We start from the raw sequence: 23,888 nt of genomic DNA on the forward strand, positions 1-23,888 counted from the left end.
GCTTGGGGCCTTCTTTCAAGTAGAGGTGCCTGAGTTTCACTGAACTGGGATTTAGTTTGGCTTTAGGTCATCTGTTGGTGTTTTAAATGTCCTTTATGTCTAAGAAGTAGGATCTATTAACTGGAAGAAGTCCATAGAACTTGTTATATCTTGTTTTCTTTTTCTAATCTTTTTGAGTAAGTGGCTCATATCTGATGGTATAGCCCAGTATATCACTGTATGCTAGAGGATTTTTTTTCTTCAGTGCTGTCTGAAGTAATAACCTTTAGTTCAAATCATAATCTGTCTCAATAAGTGGACTCAGAATTCCTATAAATCACAATTAGCAAACCTTAAAAAAGAAAGAAAAAGGTTGGTTGAAACAGATTTTATCTCATATCCACTTTTGCCATTTATATATATTCCAACAGAGTGATGGAACACTATTGGCTACAGGCTCATATGATGGTTTTGCAAGAATATGGACAGAAGATGGTAAGTCAAACATTTATTGTTCTTAAGCATCAAAGAGCCATGACCTGTAATTTGACCAGTTTGTAAAGAAATTGTAATAATAACCTGTTCTTTATTCCAGGTAACCTTGCAAGCACCTTAGGTCAACATAAAGGTCCAATATTTGCCCTGAAATGGAACAAAAAGGGGAATTATATTTTAAGTGCTGGTGTTGATAAAGTGAGTTTTAAAAATACATTATTCTAACATATAAGTATGCTAATGAATGAGCTTGTGCTGCTAAGTTCCTTAAGATTATCTTCTTCTTCTCCAGGCATCCTGGAGAGTTCACATTTCTTTAATAGATTTTAGTGCATGTTGATTGCATTTTTGAGGCTGCATAAATGTATACTATTTTCATGGAAAATACTTAACTTGAAAAAAAAAATTGTGTAAAATTGCATTTTAAATGTGTCTCTGTTAAGGAAGGAACAGCTTCCGATACGTATATTTGTAGTTTTATCAGCTAAATATTTACAGGAAGATCTTAAGGATACCACACCTTTTAGCTTATCTATTTGTTGAAACACTTTTATTTGAATAAAACAAATATGGCTTCCTCTGGAAATACACAAAAAATATATGGTTCTCAACTGAAAATCAAGCAAAACATAGTAGTTACAGCTGAGTGCACATTAGAGATTAAAATGAACAGATGACTGATGATCCATTAAAACTGAAACTGGAAAGTATACAGCATTCATCTTGCCTAATTTTCAGTGTCTAAAAATTGGATGCATGTGTCATCTTCGGCTTCCTTTATAAAATTTAGAAAGAAAAATGGCACTTCCAAGGGATAGGCTGCATGGCCTGTGTTCCAGTGAGATGCACTGACAGTGCTTCTCTCCAGCAGCTGGCAGAGGGAATCTAGCTGAGGTTTGTACATTCGTAAACTCAGTGAACCCCTATAATTTCATATCCTTGTGAAAATGGAAACTTAGTGTTATTCCCTTTAATACTGGCTTATATTCGGCTACACTGGTCTCTCAATGGTAATTCCATTACCCAGGCAAACCTACATTCTCAATAAAAGCAGCATTTCTTTAGGTGATCCGTTATCAGGAAGATGATGCATCATTAATTTATTTTCTGGAAGGATATACTTCCAATAAATTGACAGCTCACTCAGAAAGTGTTATTGAGCTCTACAGGGGACACGCTCACGTGTTCTGGGGGTATGGATTAAACCTGTAATAAGCCAATTACACTTGAGTCTGTCCCACCTCAGTGGCAAGAACTGTAGTGTACTCTGCTGAAAGAAAAACATTTCACTTGTTGGTTTAATTGTTAAAATTGGGGTTCAGCATCATTTCAGAGTAGAATTCCACTTGCATCTTTTGAAAAGGGAAAATGTGTTCTTTAAAGATCATAACTGAAACATTTTTCAATATGCTTATTAAAAATGTATAGTGTTGTCTTCTAGCTCTATTCAGAGAGAGTATGCCCATTCTTCATAGTTACATTGCTTCTTCTGTAGGCATGATACTTCTTTATCTACACTTAGATTATTATTCGGTAATACCTGGAAGTGATTTCTGATTTTCCCACTGTTTAGCACACAAGTCTCTCTGTAGTCAATAATTTTATCAGTTCATCATTTAGAATTGCTACTTAGTGCGGGTGCATTTTGGTGGGTTTTTTTTTTTCTCTGAGCTGAACAGTTATTAATCTTTTTTCCCACCCTTTCTTTGGATGCAGACCACAATAATTTGGGATGCTCATACGGGAGAAGCTAAACAGCAATTTCCTTTCCATTCAGGTACTTTTTGCATTACTTTTCTTGTTAGGAAAATGAAATGCAGTTTCAATTCTGTCAATGTACTTTTTCCATATCTGCCAGAGAAAAGTTTCAATCAAGTCTTTCTGTGCTTTAGCTATCCTGAGTGTCATGGCTTGTGGGTTTATTATTCTCATTTCAGAAAGACACAGTTCTGTGGGAATCAGCTTTGAAAGTCAAACTGATTTTGGGAGAGGGTTCGTACACTAGCCATGTCTACCTAACTGAGCAGTCATGTTGTTACCTGTGTGCTTGAATAGTACCAGGTGGTCATTCATGAAGAGAACTTTCAGTGGAGGTGTCTGGGATCTTTTCCGTTCTCTCTGCTCCTGTTTCAATGAAGCCGATTTGAGGCAGAAGCAGGCAGATCTCTCATGCACCTTGCATTCACTTTTGCACTCACAAAGATCCTCAGAATTTCTTAGCTTGTAATTTTAACTTGAAGTTCGTCAATATTTACGTTCTCTCATTATTGGAAATTAATTGTCAGCCTTGAGTTTCAAAACCTTGCTGCACCAAAACACTACTTGGATGGTTATTGTAGATCTGTTTCAAGAAGACAGGAGATGTCACAGATATTAAATAATCTTGAATAACTGTCATCGACATAATCTGAAATTCACCTGAGACCAGACTTGTGAGATGATGGCTGAATTCATGATCAGAAGTGACCACATTGTCATAGTGAAGAATTTTAAGGGGTATAGTAAAGCTGTGTTTAAAACCATGAGAACATTCTGGGTTCTGATGCTAGAGGTGTTCCGTCTTCCTAGTTGGCTGTAATTGATCCATTTTTAAATACAACAAGCTTTCACAAGGATTTTTAATGGTGTTTAAAAACATATTTCGATACTAATTTTAAAACATTGTTTTGCACGTTTTTCAAGTCAAACTGTTCTTATTCTCACATTTACACTGATGTGAATAATATGCAGTGGCAATCTAAATGGTTATTCAACAGTAGACAAAAAGTATGGACACAGCAATTCCATACTCTGCATTTTTGTCACTCGTCTCCTCATTTATTAATGCAGCTGCTGCATTAGAGGAGTTGGTGTCTGCTCACAAATCTCCTCACTGTGGCATTTATTTATCTACCATAACTGTTCCATAACAGCAAACTGCGCAAATAGAGTGATTTGTTAATGAGGCTCTTAATCCTCTGATCCCTAACTAGTAATCTAAACAGCTGTGGATTCAGAACTTGGTTGCCCCTTCAGAATGATGTTCACTGACATGTAAGTTGTCTTAGCAGTGATGTGCATCAAGGACAAATCACCCCATCCTCTTTTTAGCAAGTTGAAAACTCAACTATATCTACTGGTGCAGTATGTCCATGTGTATTGAAAGATTTCTTTAAAAAGTCTTACTGCATATGCTATTTGTCTTTGGAACATGAGACACAACTGAAGTGTAGATGTGGAGAAGCTAATATTTTAATTTTTTTTCACTATTTCATATATGTTTTCATAGGGAAGTAAAGCAGTTATTAAGAAAATGCTGTCAAGAAAATTTTTTGATAGGAGAAAGCATGTATCCTTACAAAACCTTCTTAAAATCAGCCAGACTCTCTACTCACTTTGTTCTCACGAGTCTAAAGCCACAAAGACCTCACCTTGTCCTCTTTGCATCACCAGGACAAACCAACAGCAAATTCCTTTTTCATATCTGGAATCTGAAAACCTTGTCTACACTAGGATTAAAGGTGGCATTTTAACAATTAGAAGTCTAGCCTAGGCAGAGTACACTTCCTTTAACACATACTTCTTTGAAGTCTGGAGGTAGTTGGCCTGGGAATAACATAAGGCTTTTTTTATTCTCTGCTTCTTTACAATAACTGGTTTATTTTACACCGCATGAACAAAACTGTCATCTTAAAATACATAAGGAAAAGTCCTTTGTCTGGGTGTTGAAGGCCTCCATGTCATTGGTGTTCCCATGTAATTTTTAAGGGGTTTTTGGTCAAAATATGTAACTATGCAAATAAGTAGCTTCTAGGGTTTCATTATTTTTTGCAAAACTATGAATCATCACAGGGCATTTGATCAAAATACATATTCACAAAACTAATTTCTTTAAAAAGGACCTAAATAATCCAATTTTGACATCCACTGATAGATACAGGCTGATGTCTATGCCTGCAGGAGCAAGTTGTGTAATTGACACCAAAAGGGATATTTGTATGACCCAGTTGTAAACATTTAGTTGTGTAGTGACAGGACAAGAGTTAAATGGATTCAAACTGAAAGACAGAAGGTTTAGATTAGATATCAGGAAGAAATTCTTCTGTGAGGATGGTGAGGCACTGGACCCGGCTGCCCAGAGAGCCCAGGTTGGGTGGATCTCTGAGTAATCTGGTCTAGTAAAAGGTGTCCCTGTCCACAGCGGGGGGGCTCGAACTAGGTGTTCTATAGGGTCCCTTCCAACCTAACCCATTCCATGATTCTGTGATCTAAGTGCTCTGAATCACACTTAAATTTGTTCTGAAAAAGCCTAAATTACTGGATAATTATTGTAACACTTTTGGTTTTGGTCTTTATTTTAGCTGCATTTTTTAAGGATTGGTTGCTGCTTTTATTATGTTATATTATGATATTCTAATTGTTTTTATGCAATTGGCTAGTATCCTGTGGTTTTGAAAATACTTCAGCAATTTGATTATTTGCATCAAGAATCATGTTTGGTTGATCTTTTCAAACCTTTTATGTTGTTACTTATCCAGTAAGCATATGATTGAGTACACCAGTAAATGAATCAGTATTAATTATCAGCACTTTATGATTCAAATTATGCTGCAATGTAAATCTATAGCTTCAGGTGCCAAGAGCTCTTTGAAAATTAGGTTTTGACTCATACATATCATAGTAGATATTAGCCCTGAAGGCATATTGCTATTAATGATGATTTTTTTGTTTGATTTGAAATACAAAGTTTGTAGCACAAAAAGAAAGACAAACAGGCAGTTAAAGAAAGATCTTTTATTGTTTCCTTATCCTCTTTCATGTTAATTTGAAAATTCAAAAGTAGGCTGCCTTCCTCTCATTAATTTCCTTTATGTTTCTGCAAGGTAGTAATTCCTTACCTGTCATACAGAATTATTGAGCTTTTTCATTAATACTGAAAAAAACCCTTGTCTGTGAGGCAATGCCAGCCCTTCATTCTCATTTAGAGAGCTACCTGATGATTCAGAAGGTATCAGATATGGATCTATTTTGTTTTGCAGTTAATAAAAATTATAATAAGAAAAACATAGTTAAATGTAACAGACTTGTCAGAACAGATATCTTTTCAGCTCTGTATTACTAAAGTATTTTCCTAAACACGTTTGAGTAAGGAATTTCTTGGTTTCATTTTAATGATAAATTTGCATTGTTATCTTTGCCAGGAAGAGATTCAGCTTTGTTTCCTATATGCTGGTCTCATTCTAGCACAATTGCTTCTCACAAGAGTGTGCTGAGGATGAAGATTTGTATATTTCAGCAAGTCTTATGTCATCCTCTGGAGGGCAGCTAAACTCTATCCTGAGGGAAAAAGCCCAAGCAGCAGTCATAGAAACATAAGCAAGCTGTTTGTCAGGAGCTCCCTCCAGCTCCTGCTTGCACTCTGCAATGACATGCTGGAAGAGTTGTTTGGGAATTTTTTCCCATTCTTTTTGTAAAATGTCTGTGTGTGTGTGTGGATGTGTTGCACACAGGCACTACTTCCATGCTCATTTGCTCTCTGTGCACAGAGTTTTGTTAGTTCAGTCCTCATTGATGCCACACCCTCTACAGAAACTCTTCCTCTCATTTCAGATAAGGTTGATCAATATACCTGCCTAAAACCAGTCCCCAAGCAAAGTAAACTGAATTTTAGTATTATTAATCCGTGTGCCTGCACAGAATGATAGGTTTGTATCAAAGGTTGCACAAAGCTCTAGTGCAAAGGGACACAGCCACTTGCTCTTCCACCTTCCCATGTGTTGTGTCTTGCATTCACAGGAACATGCTTGTCTAACCCAGATGAAATTATCCGTGCTTTCTTGGGGTTAGTTTTCTTTCAGTTTCTTCACTGAACTGGATTACAGAGCAATGAATGCTAGACATAACCCATGGTACATGTAGCTGGGAGCAGAGAGGGTGGAGGTAGTGTTTTGCCCCCTCTTACGTAACTTAACCCAAAAGATTCTCATAAGCAGATGCCGTGCAAAGTATCCAGATTATCCACTGGAATAGAAAAAATAATTTGTTCCCTTCAGACAGTCCCTGTCAGCCCTATAACAGGCAGCAGGTGACAGACCAGGAACTAGACTGTAGACTGTTTCATCCAGATAGGTGATGGGAGGAAAATTACTTAGGGCAGCTGTTTCTTTGTCGTGATCCCTGATATTCCTTCTGTTGTTTGTATTCACAGCTCCTGCTCTGGATGTAGACTGGCAGAACAACACTACTTTTGCCTCCTGCAGTACTGACATGTGCATCCATGTATGCAGACTTGGCTGTGATCGTCCTGTTAAAACCTTTCAAGGACACACAGTAAGTTGAAGAAGTCCAAAATGTTGGTGATAAAGTCACAGCAACATGTTACAATGATGGCAGATGATGTGTTTGCAGGGTGTGTTCTGGCAACAAAGGTGTTGTCAAAACATCCCACTGTTTCCCCAAAAGCATATTTCTTAGGAATGAGTGATTCACTGCCTGTGAGAAGGGACAAAATGTTCTAAATGACCATAGGAGGCAACAACTCCAGCTTAAACAGTGAGAGTGTTTTCGTGTAGTATGAGCTGCAGACTAAAGGCACATTCATCAATAAGATTCTGTTTTCCGCTGGCTTATTTTCCTTTACTAAATGAGACCTATGCATAAGGAGAGAACAGTTTACCTCCAGCCATTGTTCATGTTTGGAATCAATTTCCCCACTCTTTTCTTGGTGGTATTTAATGACTGTCAAAGGTTACTTTTTCTAGGTTTCATTTGTGATAAAAACTGCAATCATTTACTGACCCATAATTTAGATGGTAGCTTCCAGAACTATGCATTTGGAGTCTGTGGTTAAACTGATGTTTCATGACAGGTTGTACATTTCTAACAATAGACTGGTGCTTGTTATGATTATATAAAATGCACCATTTTATACATGATCCAGGTTTTCACTTCAAATATATCTATACTTACTTTTAATTACTACTGAAACATGTAAAACATATAAAGCAAAATTTAAATATTTTCCAGGATTGTTTTGAGGCCCTGGATCAATTTATATTTTTAAGAAAACAGGCTTCCCTTTATATAAAATGCTTTTTTTCTCTACCTATAGCCGTGGAAGAGCATGGTAAACTTGCTCATTACTAAGGGGATACACTGGGCTTAGTTAATTACAGAGTGCTAGAAAGACTGATAGAGAAAGCATCCTAAACTGTTTAATTATCCATTGTGGAATTCATTTACACATAAACTTCTCTTTTGAGAGACCACCATTGTTGTAGAGCTACAATATGATGAATTATCAAGTCCACAAAACTTCACACCCCACCAGTATCAGTATTTTCTGTTGAAAACTTGTATCACCAGGTCTACAGAACGTTAATGAAAGAATGTTTTAAAAAGAAGCTAATGCTGTATCATCAATCTGTCTGGGTTCTTTTAAATCCTAGGATATGACAAAGGGATAGAAGCAATTCTGTGCCAGAACACACATCAGAAGATTGTTTATGTGTATGGTTCACAAGCACAGGATGGTTCCACTCCAAAATGCCACTAAAATAGTGTGTTGGGGAGGCAGCACTGCTTTTCTTCACCCCTAAAAGCACAAATAATTTGCACTGTAATTTGTGGGTGAACTTGTTCTATGCATAAACCTTGAGTGCCCTCTGCTGAGTGCCTGGTATGATGCAGTAACTGGAATATTTGCTTAATAAAATCACTCTTGGTTTCAGAACGAGGTGAATGCAATCAAATGGGACCCATCTGGCATGCTACTAGCATCTTGCTCTGATGACATGACATTAAAGGTAAAACAATTTCCATTCCTGTTCTTCAAAAACCAAGGACAAAAAATTATGTCTCTTTTTCAGTCTTCTCCAGAATGATCGTACTGTATCACTTCAAACTCTGCATGAACAGTAGTTTCCATTTTGAGGTTTTCATCATTCTGGATTCCAAGTGTGTTATTGCAGGCTAGTGACAGAGCTGGAAATTTACACCAAACAGGGGCAAAAGGGAGCACCTTGCCTGTCACTTGGCCACAAAGCAGTATTGCATAACTGTTCTTGCTCTGCTGATCCAGTGGTAGCCCATCTTTTTGGTGCCCAGTTGCATGCTGTGTTTTAAAAACCACCATGGTTCAGTATTGTTGTTACCAGTTCAAATTCTTGACCACTGAATTTGGCACAAGAGTTAGTGGTTTGCTATCCCTGGCCTCACTTGTTTATAAAAACACTTCAGTGACGGAGATGGCAAATGCTGCAAGTTAAGGCAATTCTTCTTCTTCCTTTTCCTGTGTAAATCAGTCCTCTCCAACTTTTTTCTGCTCTACTTTTGGAATTCACAAGCTTTTCCTATAACTTCTTGGAACATGTCGGCCGTAAAACATGGCTGAGCTTTGTGTAGCATTTCCAAAAGCAGTCTCAGGTACAGTGATGGGGAATTCAGCATAAGAGAACATCATTCTTATGGTGCAGACTTACAACAACTGAGTTAAATCATTACTACATTTTTGGTATCTCTGTGAAACTGACTGACTAAATTTGAGTTATTTTCCCTGCTGTGAATTCCTTCATCTTACTCTCTCAGTTAGCTGAAAGAAAAGAGGTACAAAATTACCTGTCATCTCTATTGAGCATATTCTTCACCTTACACTGAAGTATTTGGCCATGTAACACTGCAGAAGCAGCTGACTGTCTTCTATCTTCTGTGCTGTTAAAAACATGAGGGAGACAAATGGAGTTCAAGAGGAAATGGAAAATTTTATTAGCATAAGAGAAAATTGCTGTGTTCTAAGCAGTTGTTGCAATTTTCTTCTCGTTCTTTAAAATGACTGCTGTTGCAGTGTGTAAATAAAATTCAGGTTAAACTTATTCAAATAGTTAAAACTCCTGTGTGAAAATAGTTACATGCTCTTGGAAGTACAGCAATTCTTTAGTTCTTATCTATTGAATAAATACTATTAAATGTGTAACTGCTTCCCCTATTGGAGTTATTTTAAAGTATGTGCCAAATTGCTGCACTAATAAATTGTATTTATGTGTATTCAGGTGAGTTGAGATCTCAAATAAACAAATGGTAAAAATAACATAGAATGGAAATAATTCAGCTGAGAAGAGATTAATAATGTTGCCATTTTCCCCCTTCATTATTTCTCTGACTCAGATATGGAGTATGAAGCAAGATACCTGTGTACATGATCTTCAGGCTCACAGCAAAGAGATTTACACTATCAAATGGAGCCCTACAGGACCAGGCACCAGCAACCCAAACTCCAACATCATGTTAGCAAGGTAAAAAAGACACCTCTTTTTTCTTGCCTGCCAAGAAGAGGGATCATCTTTCTGACATGTAACCCTACTGTCACTTTGCCATCAGTCTTCCTGCAGACAATTCCACTTAGAAGTATCTGTGTATGTACCTCAGGGGGATAGATACAAAGGGAAAAGATTCATATTTGAAAAAAAAAAAGGGAACAAAGAAAGAAAATTGAGTCATTGTTTAACTTTTCAGCTGCCTTGATAAAATGGTTGTAAATTTGGCATTGCACTTTGACATCCAGCATGGGGTTGTTAGGAGTGAAAATCTTGAGGCAGGTGCTCTCAAGATTCAGGCAGCTGGAATGGTTTCTTACAGGGGTCATGCTGCTCACCTCTGTGGTTAGAGAAAATTTTGGTGGCCTTCTTAGCTAATAGAGAAAAGCTGAGATAGTCTTTGAAATTCCACTTGAAAATCTGTGCAAAATTCTTTGAGCTTAGGAAATACATTTTCTTCTTGAGTGCCAGTTGATGGTAGTACTGTGGGTTTATCAGATCAGCTCATGGCATGTGCTGTGTGGGGAGAAGTTGTGTCAAAAATGGGTTTTTTTACTCCTTAGTCTGGGAGTGGACATGGAAGAACTTCACTTTCTTGGAGTTATTCTTTTAACATTATTTTTAATGCTGACTATTTCCTTCACCTTTCTCCAAGCCCACAGTTTGGGATTTAAATGAAATGTAGCAAAAAGCATCACTGAAACAAAGTGAAAAAAGCCACAGTTCTAGAGAATTATAAAATGCTTATTCGCTAAACGGGGTGAATCCATTAGGAGTAAGATCTCTCTGGACCTATTTATCCTATTAATGACAATATATATTTGACCTTCCTGAATAACAGTAGGTGGAATCTCAAAACTGGGGAGCTTGGCCTTCTTAGGGCAACATATGGCACGCCTGGATAGGCCCTAAGGGTCCTCATACAGGAATTTCAGTTCTATAGCTGTAGTTCTTAAGATAAAAAACATACAGGCTGTGGTACATTTTAGCTTTTCTGTTTGAAACATTATGTTTTGCTCAGCCTAACAAAAAAAAAAAGCTATAGTATTCTCTTTTAACATTTTCAGTATCACAGTGCAAATTGATTAACACACAAATTATTACATTCTCGTGTTTGAATGCTTCTTGCAGTGCTTCGTTCGATTCCACGGTTCGGCTGTGGGACGTTGACCGAGGAGTCTGCATCCATACGTTAACAAAGCATCAAGAGCCTGTCTACAGTGTAGCTTTTAGTCCTGATGGAAAATACCTAGCCAGTGGGTCCTTCGACAAATGTGTCCATATATGGAATACTCAGGTACTGTTCTGCCTCACATGAAGCACATCTGGTTTAGATGACACATTAATAGCAAAAGTTTAAATGAAAAATGTGTGTACCTAGGTCATGCATGACCTGCCTGCCAGGGTGAACCCGATTGTATTGGCTGGCACAGATCCATGGCACTTGAGTCACTCAGGTGCAGTGAGGTGACTGCCCAGAACAGTTCTGCTCGGTCCGCTTTGTATGCTAAAACGAACAGCATGCATGAAAATAGGCACCTTGTTTTGGGTCATCAGCTTTCTGAAACAAAGGTCTAGATCAGAAATAAGGGATACTTTTATTTAGTTACAAAATTAGTTCTGCTGTGAATCTGATGCTTCTGGCTCAGGTTTTGTGAAGAGGAGATACAGATACAAAGATGTACAAGTAGGGTACTGGTGATGTTCTGGAGAAAAGTGGGACATCATAGTTCCACAGATGTAATTCTGGATACCGGTGCCTCACCACCTGAATTAGCAACAAACTTTAGAGAAGAACACATCAACCTAACTCCCCAGGCCTTTCCTGTTACAGAGTTGACGAAAACAGATGCCTTGAGAGTCCAACTGGAGGAGTTTCTAAAGGAGCCTGTTGCTCTTCATTACAAAGACCAGTTTCCTAACTGTTTCCTAACCCGTTTCCATCACGATATAGAAGTGGCCATAGATGGATGATCTGAATAGCTCCCCCTTTTAACATAGTGCCACATGACAGAGAAAAAGGAGGGGAACTCCTGTATCCAATGTCTGCATGCTGTTTTGCTTTGTAGAGTGGAACTCTAGTACATAGCTACAGAGGCACCGGGGGCATCTTTGAAGTCTGCTGGAATGCTAGAGGAGACAAAGTGGGAGCAAGCGCATCAGACGGATCGGTAAGGATCATCAAACATTGCAAAGGTTGGGTGGAGATTTCTTTTCTGGGGGGCATCAACAAAAAGCAGGATGCTGTATTTGCCTCCTGGGGACAGAGCCAAAGGCAGAGAGGCAGCTCAAGACACAAACAAGTAGCTCTGTGTTGTGTATTAAAAATGTTCCTGCTTTGAAAGGTTTGAATACTAGGGGGTGATGTTCCTGTCGGAAATGAAGAATGCTTGTAGAATAGGTGAATACTGCTGAAGACAAGAATGACTTTTAAATACATATTTGACAAGAACAACAGTAATGTTGTTTCTATCCTTATCTGTCAGTTTTAGTGAAGAGCAGATCACAGCAACCTTCTGTAACAGTTATCCTGGGGCTTTCAGAGTTTGATTCCACAGAAGAATATTCCTATTCCATTGAATAGGAATAGCTAAAGCAGGAAATTTTCAGCATGGTACCCAAAGATTTTGTCATGTGGTGAAGGAGAAATATTGCCATGGAGATACTGATTATTCCTTACTATTTTTTGCTGTTAATGTCACGTCTAAAAAAATTCAGTTGTAGTATTATCTGCTTGTGCAGGACACACATGGCTGCCTGGCATAACTACTTTGGAGCAGTATTTTTCAACTGGTTTCAACAAAAGGAACACCTATGATGTGGTTCAGTTGTTTGAGCTTAGTTGTGCCATCTCAGACAGTGCCATGCCTGGCTCCCAACAGCTGCTCCAAATGGGCACATGTCCACTGTCATGCCTGCCAAGCCTGCAGCCGTTTTGGATATATTTCAGACATGGAAATGGACTTTTAGGCAACTGAATAGATCCCATAATCTTCTGGCATGTGCCACCAAAATGTTTGTTTGTAAACCAGTGAAAGCCCAGCTAAATGTTAAATGTGTGGGTTTCACTTGGGCTTTCTGCCATGTCAGTTAGTTCCTTTACTTGTGTGCCTGTAAACCAGTACTTGAGAGAGGCTGATTTGAAGCTGGGGAGTGTAACATCCAGCTGGCTGGTCCACCTGTGTACAGGGTGCATGAATGGGATTTCCACATCCACTTCACAAATGGTTCTTAACACGGGATCTTCTCTCTGCAGGTTTGTGTTCTAGATCTGCGGAAGTAAAAGTGAAATGTTTTAGAAGAAATTTCAAATGGACCAGCAGTGAATGTGTGGGGAGAAGCACTCTTCAAAACTATTCTTAACAGCTCCAGAACTGTACAAACTTGAACAAAGTTAGAGTGTACCATGAAACCGACTCTCCCTGGCCACAGGTGACTTGTATTTTGTCCGTAACCTTCATCAAGGAGTCAAAACGCAGTCACTTCAGAGGGGGAGGGAATGGTTTCCACCTGGAACTTTCAGCCTTGGAAGCATGAAGCCACCAGCTAGGCATTGCACTGTTTGGTTTGCATCTGAGAACTTGCTCTGATGGCTGGGGAAAAAAAAAGCTGTGCCAAAAAAATTAATAAAAAGGAAAAAACAAAAAAGAAAAAAAAAAAAAGAAAAATGCTGTGATAAACCAAAAGGGAAAAAAAAACCCCTCCTCCATGCGGTGTTGTATTTTTTCCTTCCAATTTGGACACTACATTTGCTCTCCCAAAGGACGTTCAAAGACCAGTTTGTACTGATGAAATGCTCAACTTTGTAATCACAACACTTTCTATTTTCTAGACTACTTTTTTTGTTCAGTGGTTTTTCTATCAGCTGGAATATTACAGCCTGGAGGATCCCAGGCTTAGGATGAAACTTTGTTTTCCTTTTATTTCTCCCTTCCACTCCTAACTTTTCCTTCCTTTTCTTTCTCCTCTTTCTTTTTGCCCCCCCTTTTTTTTTTTCTTTTCCCTGTATGCCCATAGTAGATGCAGCCAGGTGGACATGACAATGAAAATTTTTGACAGACTGCTTCTCCTCTCTTCTATATCTTCCTTTTCCTTTCTTTCTCTCCATTTAAAAGAAAAAAAAATCCTCCATGCTTCAGATCTTAGCGTCTCAAGGGCACTTTCAGCAAATTGTGTAATAAGTGCTTTATATAAGAATGCAGTGCTGGGGAAGATTTTTACAGGAGAAAGATGACTTTTAACAGAAAGAACCCAGTGTATTTTTGGAAAAAAAAATATTTTTTATGTTAAGCAGTTTTAAAAGCCTAAAATGGCCACAAAATGTAAACCAGTTGTGTAATTCAAGCAAAAAGAATGACACAGAGTCCAGGGAACATGAAAGGCGCAGTATCCTTTTTCTCTCCTCTCTCAGAAAGTGCTGTAAGAAAAAACGGTGTTTGAACCAAGGAATAGCAGTCCTTTCCTAAAGTCCTTTTCCAGCAGTCAGCCATATACTCAGTCTCATTCCAGTTTTTTATGGCTGTTTGATGATGTAAACTTATTCAAGGAGATTCAGAAGCCTGAGATTATAAATATAGCCTTCATTTTCTCTAGTGTATATTTTTGTTTCAGAAACCAGGAGAAAATGCTTGTGTATCTTCTTTCCTCTAGACAGTTCAGATTTTGATAGAATATGGGTTTAGCTGTCTGTGGCCTTGCTGAGCAGTGCTGTGTCCCACTATTCATTATTCCAGTCAGTCAGTGGGGTTTTAGTGACTTAATGAGACCAGGTGAACTGAAATCTATTGGCTGCATCTGTCAGTGTTGAAGAATGGAGTCTTGCCAAGCTCCTGTCCATCCATGGACCACACACACCAAGAAGAAGGCTCTGCCATTGCAGCAGGTGGTGCTGCTGTCACCACGTGTGTGCTGCGTCCTGCAGGGAAAGCTCTGGCTCTGCACTTGGAGGCGCACTCTCTGGCCGGACAGGTTTAGCCTCGAGGGTGTCCTCAGAGTGGTGCTCAGAAGACAATGAATTCATTAGGTGATGATATCACGTGTAAGTTCTATCTCAATGTGTAAACCACTGTAAAGTTGTGGGGGGTGAAATGATCAGAATGACGGCGGAGAGTTCCAAAGCACCACCTATCCACTTTGGACAGGATTTCCTTACTGCAGCCCTGACACCTGCACAGATGCCAGCTGAAGACTCCATTACTCTAATTGAGGAAGTGACGAATGCAGAGGACACATAGGCAGAGTTTACTGAAAGTGCAGTAAACTATAAGGCAGCCCTGGGGTGGTGTTAGACACAACTTAGACAGATCCTCAGAACTGGCTGAGTCACACAGGTGTCCTCTCTACAGCCTAGGCCAGGATCTGTCGGAGAAAATAAACAGGCCACAAATCTCTTAACAGATGTAGAACCTTCCTGCCCAAAGTTGCTGTAACATGGCATCTTCCCGTTGGTTTGACCACAGCTGCTGAAGGTGTGATTTGATCTGAGCAAATCCAGAACGCTTTGGCTGAACTGGTGGTGTGAGACCTGCTGAGCTCCAGGGCATCATCATGGAATCCTCTTTTCTCTGGAGTTTTCTTCTTTGTGTGCTTGCATCTGTAGGGGAATCTTAGTCCTTCTTGTGGAACTAGCCACTGCCAGCTTCAGCTGCATTTCCTAAAGATACACCTTTGCAAAGGAGAAAAGAATGGAAAGAAGTAACTGCTACAAGTGTCAGTCCTGAGGTGAAAACAGTTATGTGGGATTTTGGTTCCTAGTGATAGCTAGGCTTGTTTGTAATTTATCTCAAATATTTGGATTCCAGGCAGTATCAAGGATTATTTTTGGTGTTAAATGCTTTTAATGTGTTGGTTTTAGTTTCTTGCACCAAGAGCATGGCTGTAGATCACCATGTGGCAGTTTTGCACTCTTTTCTAATAACCACATGCACCTGCTAATTTAAAGGCACTACTTTTTTTAAAAAAAGACTTGCTCAAAGAGTCTTGAACTTGAATAGAAAGGCGTAACGTGGTTTTATGAAGCACAGTTTGGACAATGATTTGATTGCAGTCATTGCATGTAAACAGTTAAATTCCTAGGCTGCTTTTTGGTGGCATTTCTGAGAATAACAAGCAGAAGTTGTCGGTCTGTGGGAGGGCAGCACTGATGGGGCTCTGGCCTTGCCTCTGTCCCTTGAGTGACACCTGAATAGGCCAGACCTCAGGATTTGAAGAGATTAATTTGCTCAATGCTGCATGACTGGCTGGCTCCACAGCCCGTGATTCATAGTTGTTCCCAGGATAGCTACTGTAGATAACAGGGCAGTGTCCTGATGCCTGTTCTTTTTTTCCATTTTTTTAATTTGTCAGAACACCACTTTCCTTGCCTACATGGAGGTAAGAAGCCAAGAGAAACAAAATTTGAATATCAATTGGTTTGCAAAGCTCATGTGTGAGAGAGGCTGCTGCTCCAGAAGTTTTCTATATGGACCATCAGAGTTAAAAGCAATGTATATGAGGAGCTAAGAAAATTCACTTTCCTTACCTTCCACAAAATCCTAAAGACTGGAAACTCCTGGAAGATGATGTAGTAGATAGTTTTCAGCTGAAATGAGAGCTGTTAAGAAGGCAGGAGTTATAGTTGCAAAGATTAATCTTAACCTAAGGACGTGGTTTCTTCAGGGCACGGACAGTGGGGAGAGAGAAACTTTTCCAGGCTGTAGTTCAAGGTGAGTGTCTGAGCCTGGACCTGCAGCACTCTGCTTCTGGGAGCTCTCCCTCCCCTCCAGCAGCAGCGCGTTCCCAGGCTGGCAGAGCCCCTCTGTGACTTCCCTGTAATAGAACTGCATGAAGCAACAGCCCAGGGGACTTCATAAGATTTCTTCCTCGAGTTTTGTTTATAGTTCTTTGTAACAGAAGAGAAAATGGAAAAGCCTAAGTGACCAAACAGGGTTGTGAAACCATCCAGAGACTTGCTGGATTTTTATTATTGCTGGCTGTCTGGAACTGGCCTGGAAGTGAAAATAACCCAGTTTCTGAAAAACCACTATACTCTGTGGGTTAGAAGGATACTGAATCTTTTATGTAGAAAACACTGGGTCCCTTATGGGGCAATAAAGGGCCCGACTTACAGGGTTATACACACATTAACCCCATGCTACATCTTAGAAATTTCCTTTTAATTTGTTTAAAAAAAAAAGAAAAAAAATAGCTAATTTTAGAGCCAAGTGAAGTGCACTTTGTCAAATGTAAGGGTCTGCTTTGTTTTTGGGTTTCTTTTTCTTTTTCCCTTTTTAATTTTTCCTCCTTTTTTTTTTTCCTCTTACTGCCTTTTTAAAAGATGTGGTTCTTTGTCAATTGCAGAAATGTTCTTTCAGCCACTCACTGAAATTCTGAATTCTGGCTTCTGCAGTTTTTATTGTCTGTGTCAGACTTGCAGCCAGACTTGGTTCTCATTTAAGCATTTCCCAGGTTCTGTTGAAACAACATCAACCCTTATTTTGTTTCTCCCCCACCCACACTTTCTTCAAATTCACCTTGTGTATTGTAGCTCATTTGTTTTAAGGAGAGAATCAACAGATCATATTCAGTGTCTTGAATAAATTGCTATATTTTGATATTAGAGAATTCTGTGCGTGTTGTTCCTTATTCTTGTCTGGCTGTTTTGCATACTGCGCATAAGAGCTGGGGTTGAGTGACTAAAATTGTGATGTGGTGTCACTGGTCTGTGGGTGTTAAAAGACCTTGACCAAGGGTTCATAGGATTTTTTTAATATACAGGGTATGGATGCTTTTGCCTGTAATTTTCTTAACTTTATTACAGATTACCACAAACACCACACAACATATATATATATATACACACATATAGTTATTGCAGAGTAGTATCTGCAGCATTGGTGTAGCAACAATCAATGATGCAGCAGCAATAAACTTATAGCAACAAACGAAGTTAGCAGCGCCCAATCAATAGTAGTAGCAATTAAGTGTCTATATATAGATTACAGGTTACAACTGAGTTGTTACTACTGAGGCAAACTTGGCAGTAATACAACAGCAGATGCACTTAGGCTGGGTTAATTACATGTATAGATGAGACACCAAGCTGTAGATCTGAGAAGGGACCCAGCCATCCCAGAGATGGGAGGATAGAACAGGCCAGCCCCAGGCTTGGGCTGAGTGAGGGAACAGTAGAACAACAGGATACAATCCATGTCATAGAGTCTGGAGTCAACAAGGCGCCCCCAACGATGGTCCAAGGTCTTGCAGACCTGTGTAGGAAAGGGGCAAAGATGGGCAGTGTAGGAAGAGAGAGAGAAGCTGATTTGGACAGAAAATCATTTCTCTATCACAGAGGCTAGGAGGATACAGGACACCACCACTTTGAGGAGCCAATGGATGCAGTTAATTTCTGGTTTTCACCTGGGACACCCAACAGGTTACGATTTCAGTTCTATTTTGGGACTTGTCCTGCTCTTGCAGTTGAAACAGCCAATGGAACTTACCAATACATTCTTTCTCAGGATGTTATCCCCTTTTTCCAGTCTATTTTTCAGCTTTTCAGATGATGTTACTATTACAGTTCCTTGGTCTTGTACTTTCTGAGGGTATCTCAGGATGTCTCTGGTACCGAGCTGCTTTTCAGAGATGCTGGCTGTGCTTCTCAAGAGTGCTTCTGGTCCCCAGGCTCACAGCTCCCAGGCTGGCTGGCAATTTCTTTCCCAGAATTTTGGCAGACATCTGTTGAGTACTTTTTCCCTTTGAATCAGGTCACCTTTATGGCTCCTCACATCACATATTTACTGTTTGATTTTATTTCCTCCCATACTGTATTTGTTGAAAATTTATACAGCTGGTAAGGAACCAATTTGAGTAAGATTGGTTTGAAGTACTTTTTAAAGTTTTCTTCAAAAAAGTTTCCTGAAAAGGAAGTTTCTCTATATAAAATAAATTGGACTCTAGTTCTGATCAAGGTAAATTGATAATTTCTCTTTAATCCTGCCAGGCTAAAATTCAGTCTTGTTTGAGCAGTTGAAAGATTTTGAAGAATTTCAGAATATTCCACTCATGTGAAGTTGTCATCGTCATCCCCTCTGTCAGGAGCTCCCATGGGCTCCTTTCTCTTCTTAGGGTTCAAGGCACTGATCTGAAAGGATGCAAGGGGTAGGGATTGCTTAGCATTAGGAGGCTGAACGTTGTGTAGATTTTGGTTGGGTTTTATTCCACAAAATGGTTTCCATGGTACTTGGGGGGATTCAACATGAAATGGGGTTCTTGCTTTGTGACCATGTAAGAGGCTGAACCATTGACCCGAGCTAAGGCTGATCACCCAAAGATCCACTAATTCCTTCAAAAGGAATTAGTGCTCAGAACAAACACGGGCCTGTGTGTCACATCACCTAGTTCAAAGGTGTTTAAGGACCCAGAGCATTAAGTTAGGATTAATATATAACATCTGGAAAGACAGAGGGGCTGGGAAAGCTGTCGTGCTGATGATGATCACCTCAACACATCACATATTCAAGAAAAGAGAATGTAATGCACTTTCATGACACTTGTGTTAGTTCATGTTCTGACATTTGCACAGCACTAATGTCTTCATAACAGCTTCTCAAAAAATATGAGTGCTAAGGAGACAGCTACAGTGGGACTGGAGCTTCAGGAGTAGTGCTATATAAAGTTCTCACTTTACCTGCTTCTTAAATAAATGCTATGTGACGGTCCTATTTTTAGTCATGTTATTTTCAGGCATGTTTTCAGACAATGTATGACTGTCAAACTAAAATTATAGTTTCACTTCCCTGCATTTATCCTATATATATTTACTTAGCCTGAAAATTATGTGACAACTAACACTGGAAGCATCGAGCAGTCCTAAACACTCGCTTCTCTAAACACTTCTGTCAGTGTGCAGTACACTTAAGGGTACTTTTAGAGCTATTCTGGGAAGATGTAATATTGCAGCATCTCACTCAAAACAACTCCTTTCCCTGCCATCATTCTGTGTATGATTTCCGGCCAAGGGTGAGATCAGCACCGACCATTAAGAGCACATACAATTTCATGTTGAAGCTCTGTGGTACAAAAAGTAATTTTTAAAGCTTTGAAGTCTTTTAAGTGAAGAAATTACTCACTTGGCAAGGAATTTATCATCATTGCTGACTGCTTTCCCAGTAGGAAGGAAGATCTTTGTTTCCTTAGAGATAGGGTTTTTTTCCATTTCCTTTTGAATATACTCACAAAACCAAAAGAATACAAAACCTAATAGCTGCAGGAAAGCAGCCATATCCTCTTTTATGGCTGCAAGGTCTAACATCTTTTACCTTCAAAGAAGAAGCCTTGACTTCATCACGTAATTCATTGGTCATTATTTCAATACGAGAGATCAAAAAAGATTCTGCTCATCACTTTCCTCTCCTTCCCATTAAATACTGGGACAAAGTTGACATCCTCGTCCTTCACTAGAGTAATTCATCACAGTCAAATATACAACAGACAAAAATGGATTTAGTTGCAAAGCACTGCCATTCTGCAGTTTCAAAACTGAGAATTACCTCTTTAGGCTTCTGAAAATCTGTGCTGTCATCCCTACACGTTGTGTTACAGTTCCTGAAAAATTCTGAATATTTTCTTGAAGGGAAAGACAGAAATGTCAGACCCTTAGGCGGGCATTTGAGACATCCTGCAATCCTTGCAGCCATGGTGTCCTGCCAGCTGGACTGAAAAAGTTGTTGAGTGCCTGCAGAGGGTACTGTCAGTGAGGGCACTGTGGGAAGATGACTGAGGGTAAAAAGGTAACAGTGCAAAAGTTACAGGGAAAATACGGCAGCTACTCCCTGGATGGAGTATGGTGAGCATATCTGACCTCCCCCACACAACAATCTAAGGGGGACTAAATGGAGGATGGAGGAGAGTAGGGATCACAGCCAGGGTTTGTCCAAATCTTCACAGAGGAGGGAACTCGGTGGTATATAGCTGAAAAGCTGCATAGCACCTGAAAAACAAGGGAGAAAAAGGAAGCCCTTGAATTAGCAACCATGGCAAAATCCCTCTCCTTGGATGGCACGTCCCCATCCAAGGTTAGCTCAGGTACTGTGCTGACATACCCACCCCGAAGGTGCGACCGTCCCTCAGTGAGTAAGGTGTGTGGCTGAGTCACTCAACCTCCACCTAAATATAAAGAAATAGTATAAAAGTAAGTTAAGAATGGGAAGAAGTCAGGGAAGTCTGGGGTAACTTCTGGGGTCAGCTGATGGGGTGGACCTGTCTTCTCCCCACAGGGGATGACTGCTGGGCAAGGTCTGTGTTCCATGTGCATGGAATGACTTCTCGAGTTAGGTTTTGTTAGGATTGGAGCTTGTCGCTGTGTTGCTTTGAATTATATGTTGTTTTGAATATGTTTTTTTTTCAGTCAGACACTATCCCCGGCAATCCTTGGACCCTTACCTGTCACAGCTTTATTAATAAAGGGTGTTATTCTGTAACCTGTTAATCTGAGTCCTTCAAGGGCGTTGACAGAGTAATCAAACATTAAGGGTTTGAAAAAATCTCCCCTTTTCATATGACAGGCAACTTTGCCAAGAGAGAGATCTGATGGGAAACGCCCTCAGCATGGTGTTTCCTTCCTTGAAGCTCTGGACAGTGGCTGCTTGTCAGCTTCTTTCCCAGAGGCTGGTTTGGGGAGAATCATGAGAAATTTGTCGTCCTCTGTGGAGGAAGGTGAGTGGGTGAATGATTAGACACGGTCATTTCATTGCGCATAAAGGCAGAGAGCCTGTGCTTCAGTCAGTTCACACAGACATCCTGGGGGGTTTTTTTAATATCCCTATTAAAGGCCCAGGTCTCATGACTTGATCAAAGAATACATATCAAAGCAATTTTTAAAAAATGTAACCTTTTTAATCCACCAACATTTAGAGTGGCATCCTGACTTAGGTCGGCTTCCGTACAGAGACATTGATGAAGACTGTAGTAAGAGCTATAAAAATCTTTTCACACACAAGCAACGTAAGTTTTTAAGATAAAACCCTAGATCTCCTATATAGAGTAGTAAAAAATGTGTTGGTACAAAATAATTTTTAAAAAGCGCTCTGGACTCTGTACCATAAATTGAGGTGTGTTTCTCTGGATGCAAATTTGGAAACTGAAGGTGTTGGTATGGGGAAAACCAGCACTTCTCATCACTGTACAAGTTCCACCAGCCCCCTGGAGACTGCATTAACTGCAGACATCACTGAAGACCCCTCACCAGTACCAGAAAAAACCCAACATTCCTGTCTGTACAAAACAGCACATTTCTCCTGGTTTTGGTTTCTGCAATGACAGAGACGCAAGCAGGTGGGGAGAGAGGGACCAGTCTGTGCACAGCTCTAAGCTGAGGACTTGTCCCACAGCTTTTATCGCCAAACCTTACAAAACTTTTACTTTAAAAACAACCACCAAAAAACAACAGCCTGATCTATTTCTTGAGCCAAGTCTATTCCAGTAGGAACCAAACAGCAACACCTCTAGCAGAAAAGAAGAAATTTTATTTTATTACAATCTGCCACTTGAACCACTCCGCAAAAAGGTTGGTGCTCATTCCTCCTTTGGTGGAATGATAGGCTAATCAGCTCTCAAAATGAAATGAATTTGAGAGAAGGAAAAACCATCTTGCTGTACTATTTTGGCCTAATTCATTAATACTTTCTTTCTCCATGCTGTACTCTGCATGCTTTGGGCTGGGGACGATACTATTGCCCAGCAAGTGCTGTGTGTCTGGATTTTTTTTTTTCTGAAATGGAAGGTGTCATGTTTGGACTTCCCTGTCTCAAATAAATATTATTCAGTGGCCTCTTGGAGGCCCATGTAATAAATCAATGCTTTAATTGGTTGAAATAAAACAAAACCAACCGAACACCCCAACTGCCATTGGAAAATAGCCCTGAAAAAAATTAGAGAAGGCAAAAACTGACAATTTTACGAGAAAATGTTGCTGGAATTTTTGATGATGTTCATGAAGGGTATTTGTGAGTAGTGAACTGAATATTAAAATTTTATTTTTATGAAAATTTAAGTTTTCTTAAAAAAATACTTGTTCATCACTTCAGGTAGTATCTTCTGGGGTGCTTGTTTTTTAATAAAATGCAATAACATTTGGAGAAGAAAAACAAAAGTTTTCTAAACCAAAACCAATTAATTTATTGTGTATCCATCAGCAGAAGCTATATTTCTATGAAACTAAAACCTAGGGAGTACAGTGTGTGTTATGATGTGTGTGTGTGTGTGTGTGTGTGTGTGCTGACATCTGAGTTTTTGTGTAGTTGTACCAGAATATTCATCAGTTTCTTTCAGAAGTGTCTGCAGAAGCAAGGCAAGAGGCCAACCCTCAATTTCATAGGTATGATTAGAATCTCATCTGGAATTAAGTGAATCCATTAAGTGACTATCTACAGTATGATATCTTCGTAAAATAAATGAAGACAGTACGTACCATTTTTGTCTCCCAGAAATGTACCAATAAAACCAATATTTGAGGATGTTGCCATGAAAAAAACAAACACTTTTTAAAATGTTTTACAGACCCAAGGCTAACGGGCTGGTGCTCAGGCAGCTCTGCTGAGGCAGGCAGCACCCAGACCATCTTTTACAGCCCCACTGGGAGCCCTGAGCACAGAGCTGCAGCTCCCTGGGCTTCCCCTGTAAAATTACTGAAAAATGGAGCGAGGAGTATCCTACCACCAAGGCCAGTATTGCTTGCATTTCTCCTTTCTTTTGGCCCAGTGAAGAATGAATTCTGTGAGCACAGTGGAGGGGCAGCAGCTCAGGTACCCCATTCCCTGTGAGATAACAAAGACATCTGGAAGAGAGGAACAATTCTCCTTGTGGAGCCTTTCGTCTTCAGCTCACCCATTCATGCCTTTCACAGGTTTCCAGTTACTCAACAGTGGCCTCATTTCCAGTGAAGTCATGGAACTCACTAGTCACAGAGCCCAGCAAGCAAGGGTAAAAGGCCTCTATTACACTTGAAGATACTTATAAAAGAGACTCTTGTCTATGGCAAAATGTATTTTGCTAAGTTAGACGTTATTTTTTCCGTTTTAAATTCAGATATTAAATTGAAGGAATCTGGGTGTACGAGCTTTCAGACTATAAACCCCCTGGGAGCTA

General features: G+C 39.6%; 1 protein-coding gene across 3 annotated transcripts in view; it reads left to right on the top strand.

Moving 5' to 3' along the window:
- TBL1X (transducin beta like 1 X-linked) overlaps nt 1–17,360 on the top strand; it is a 191,870-nt gene extending 174,510 nt beyond the window's left edge. For all 3 annotated transcript variants that reach the window (XM_066176796.1, XM_066176797.1, XM_066176798.1), the window contains 9 exons: nt 411–474; nt 575–672; nt 2,191–2,251; nt 6,662–6,783; nt 8,184–8,258; nt 9,616–9,743; nt 10,896–11,061; nt 11,834–11,935; nt 13,021–17,360. In XM_066176796.1, coding sequence (XP_066032893.1) covers nt 411–474; nt 575–672; nt 2,191–2,251; nt 6,662–6,783; nt 8,184–8,258; nt 9,616–9,743; nt 10,896–11,061; nt 11,834–11,935; nt 13,021–13,047 — 843 coding nt within the window. In that variant the 3' untranslated portion in view covers nt 13,048–17,360. The remainder of the gene's footprint in view (nt 1–410; nt 475–574; nt 673–2,190; nt 2,252–6,661; nt 6,784–8,183; nt 8,259–9,615; nt 9,744–10,895; nt 11,062–11,833; nt 11,936–13,020) is intronic.
- The last annotated feature ends 6,528 nt before the right edge of the window (nt 17,361–23,888 follow it).

The sequence above is a fragment of the Chamaea fasciata genome, unplaced genomic scaffold (assembly GCF_029207755.1).
Source record: "Chamaea fasciata isolate MVZ Bird 193981 ecotype frontalis unplaced genomic scaffold, bChaFas1.0.hap1 SCAF_2, whole genome shotgun sequence".
NCBI classification, from domain to species: domain Eukaryota; kingdom Metazoa; phylum Chordata; class Aves; order Passeriformes; family Sylviidae; genus Chamaea; species Chamaea fasciata.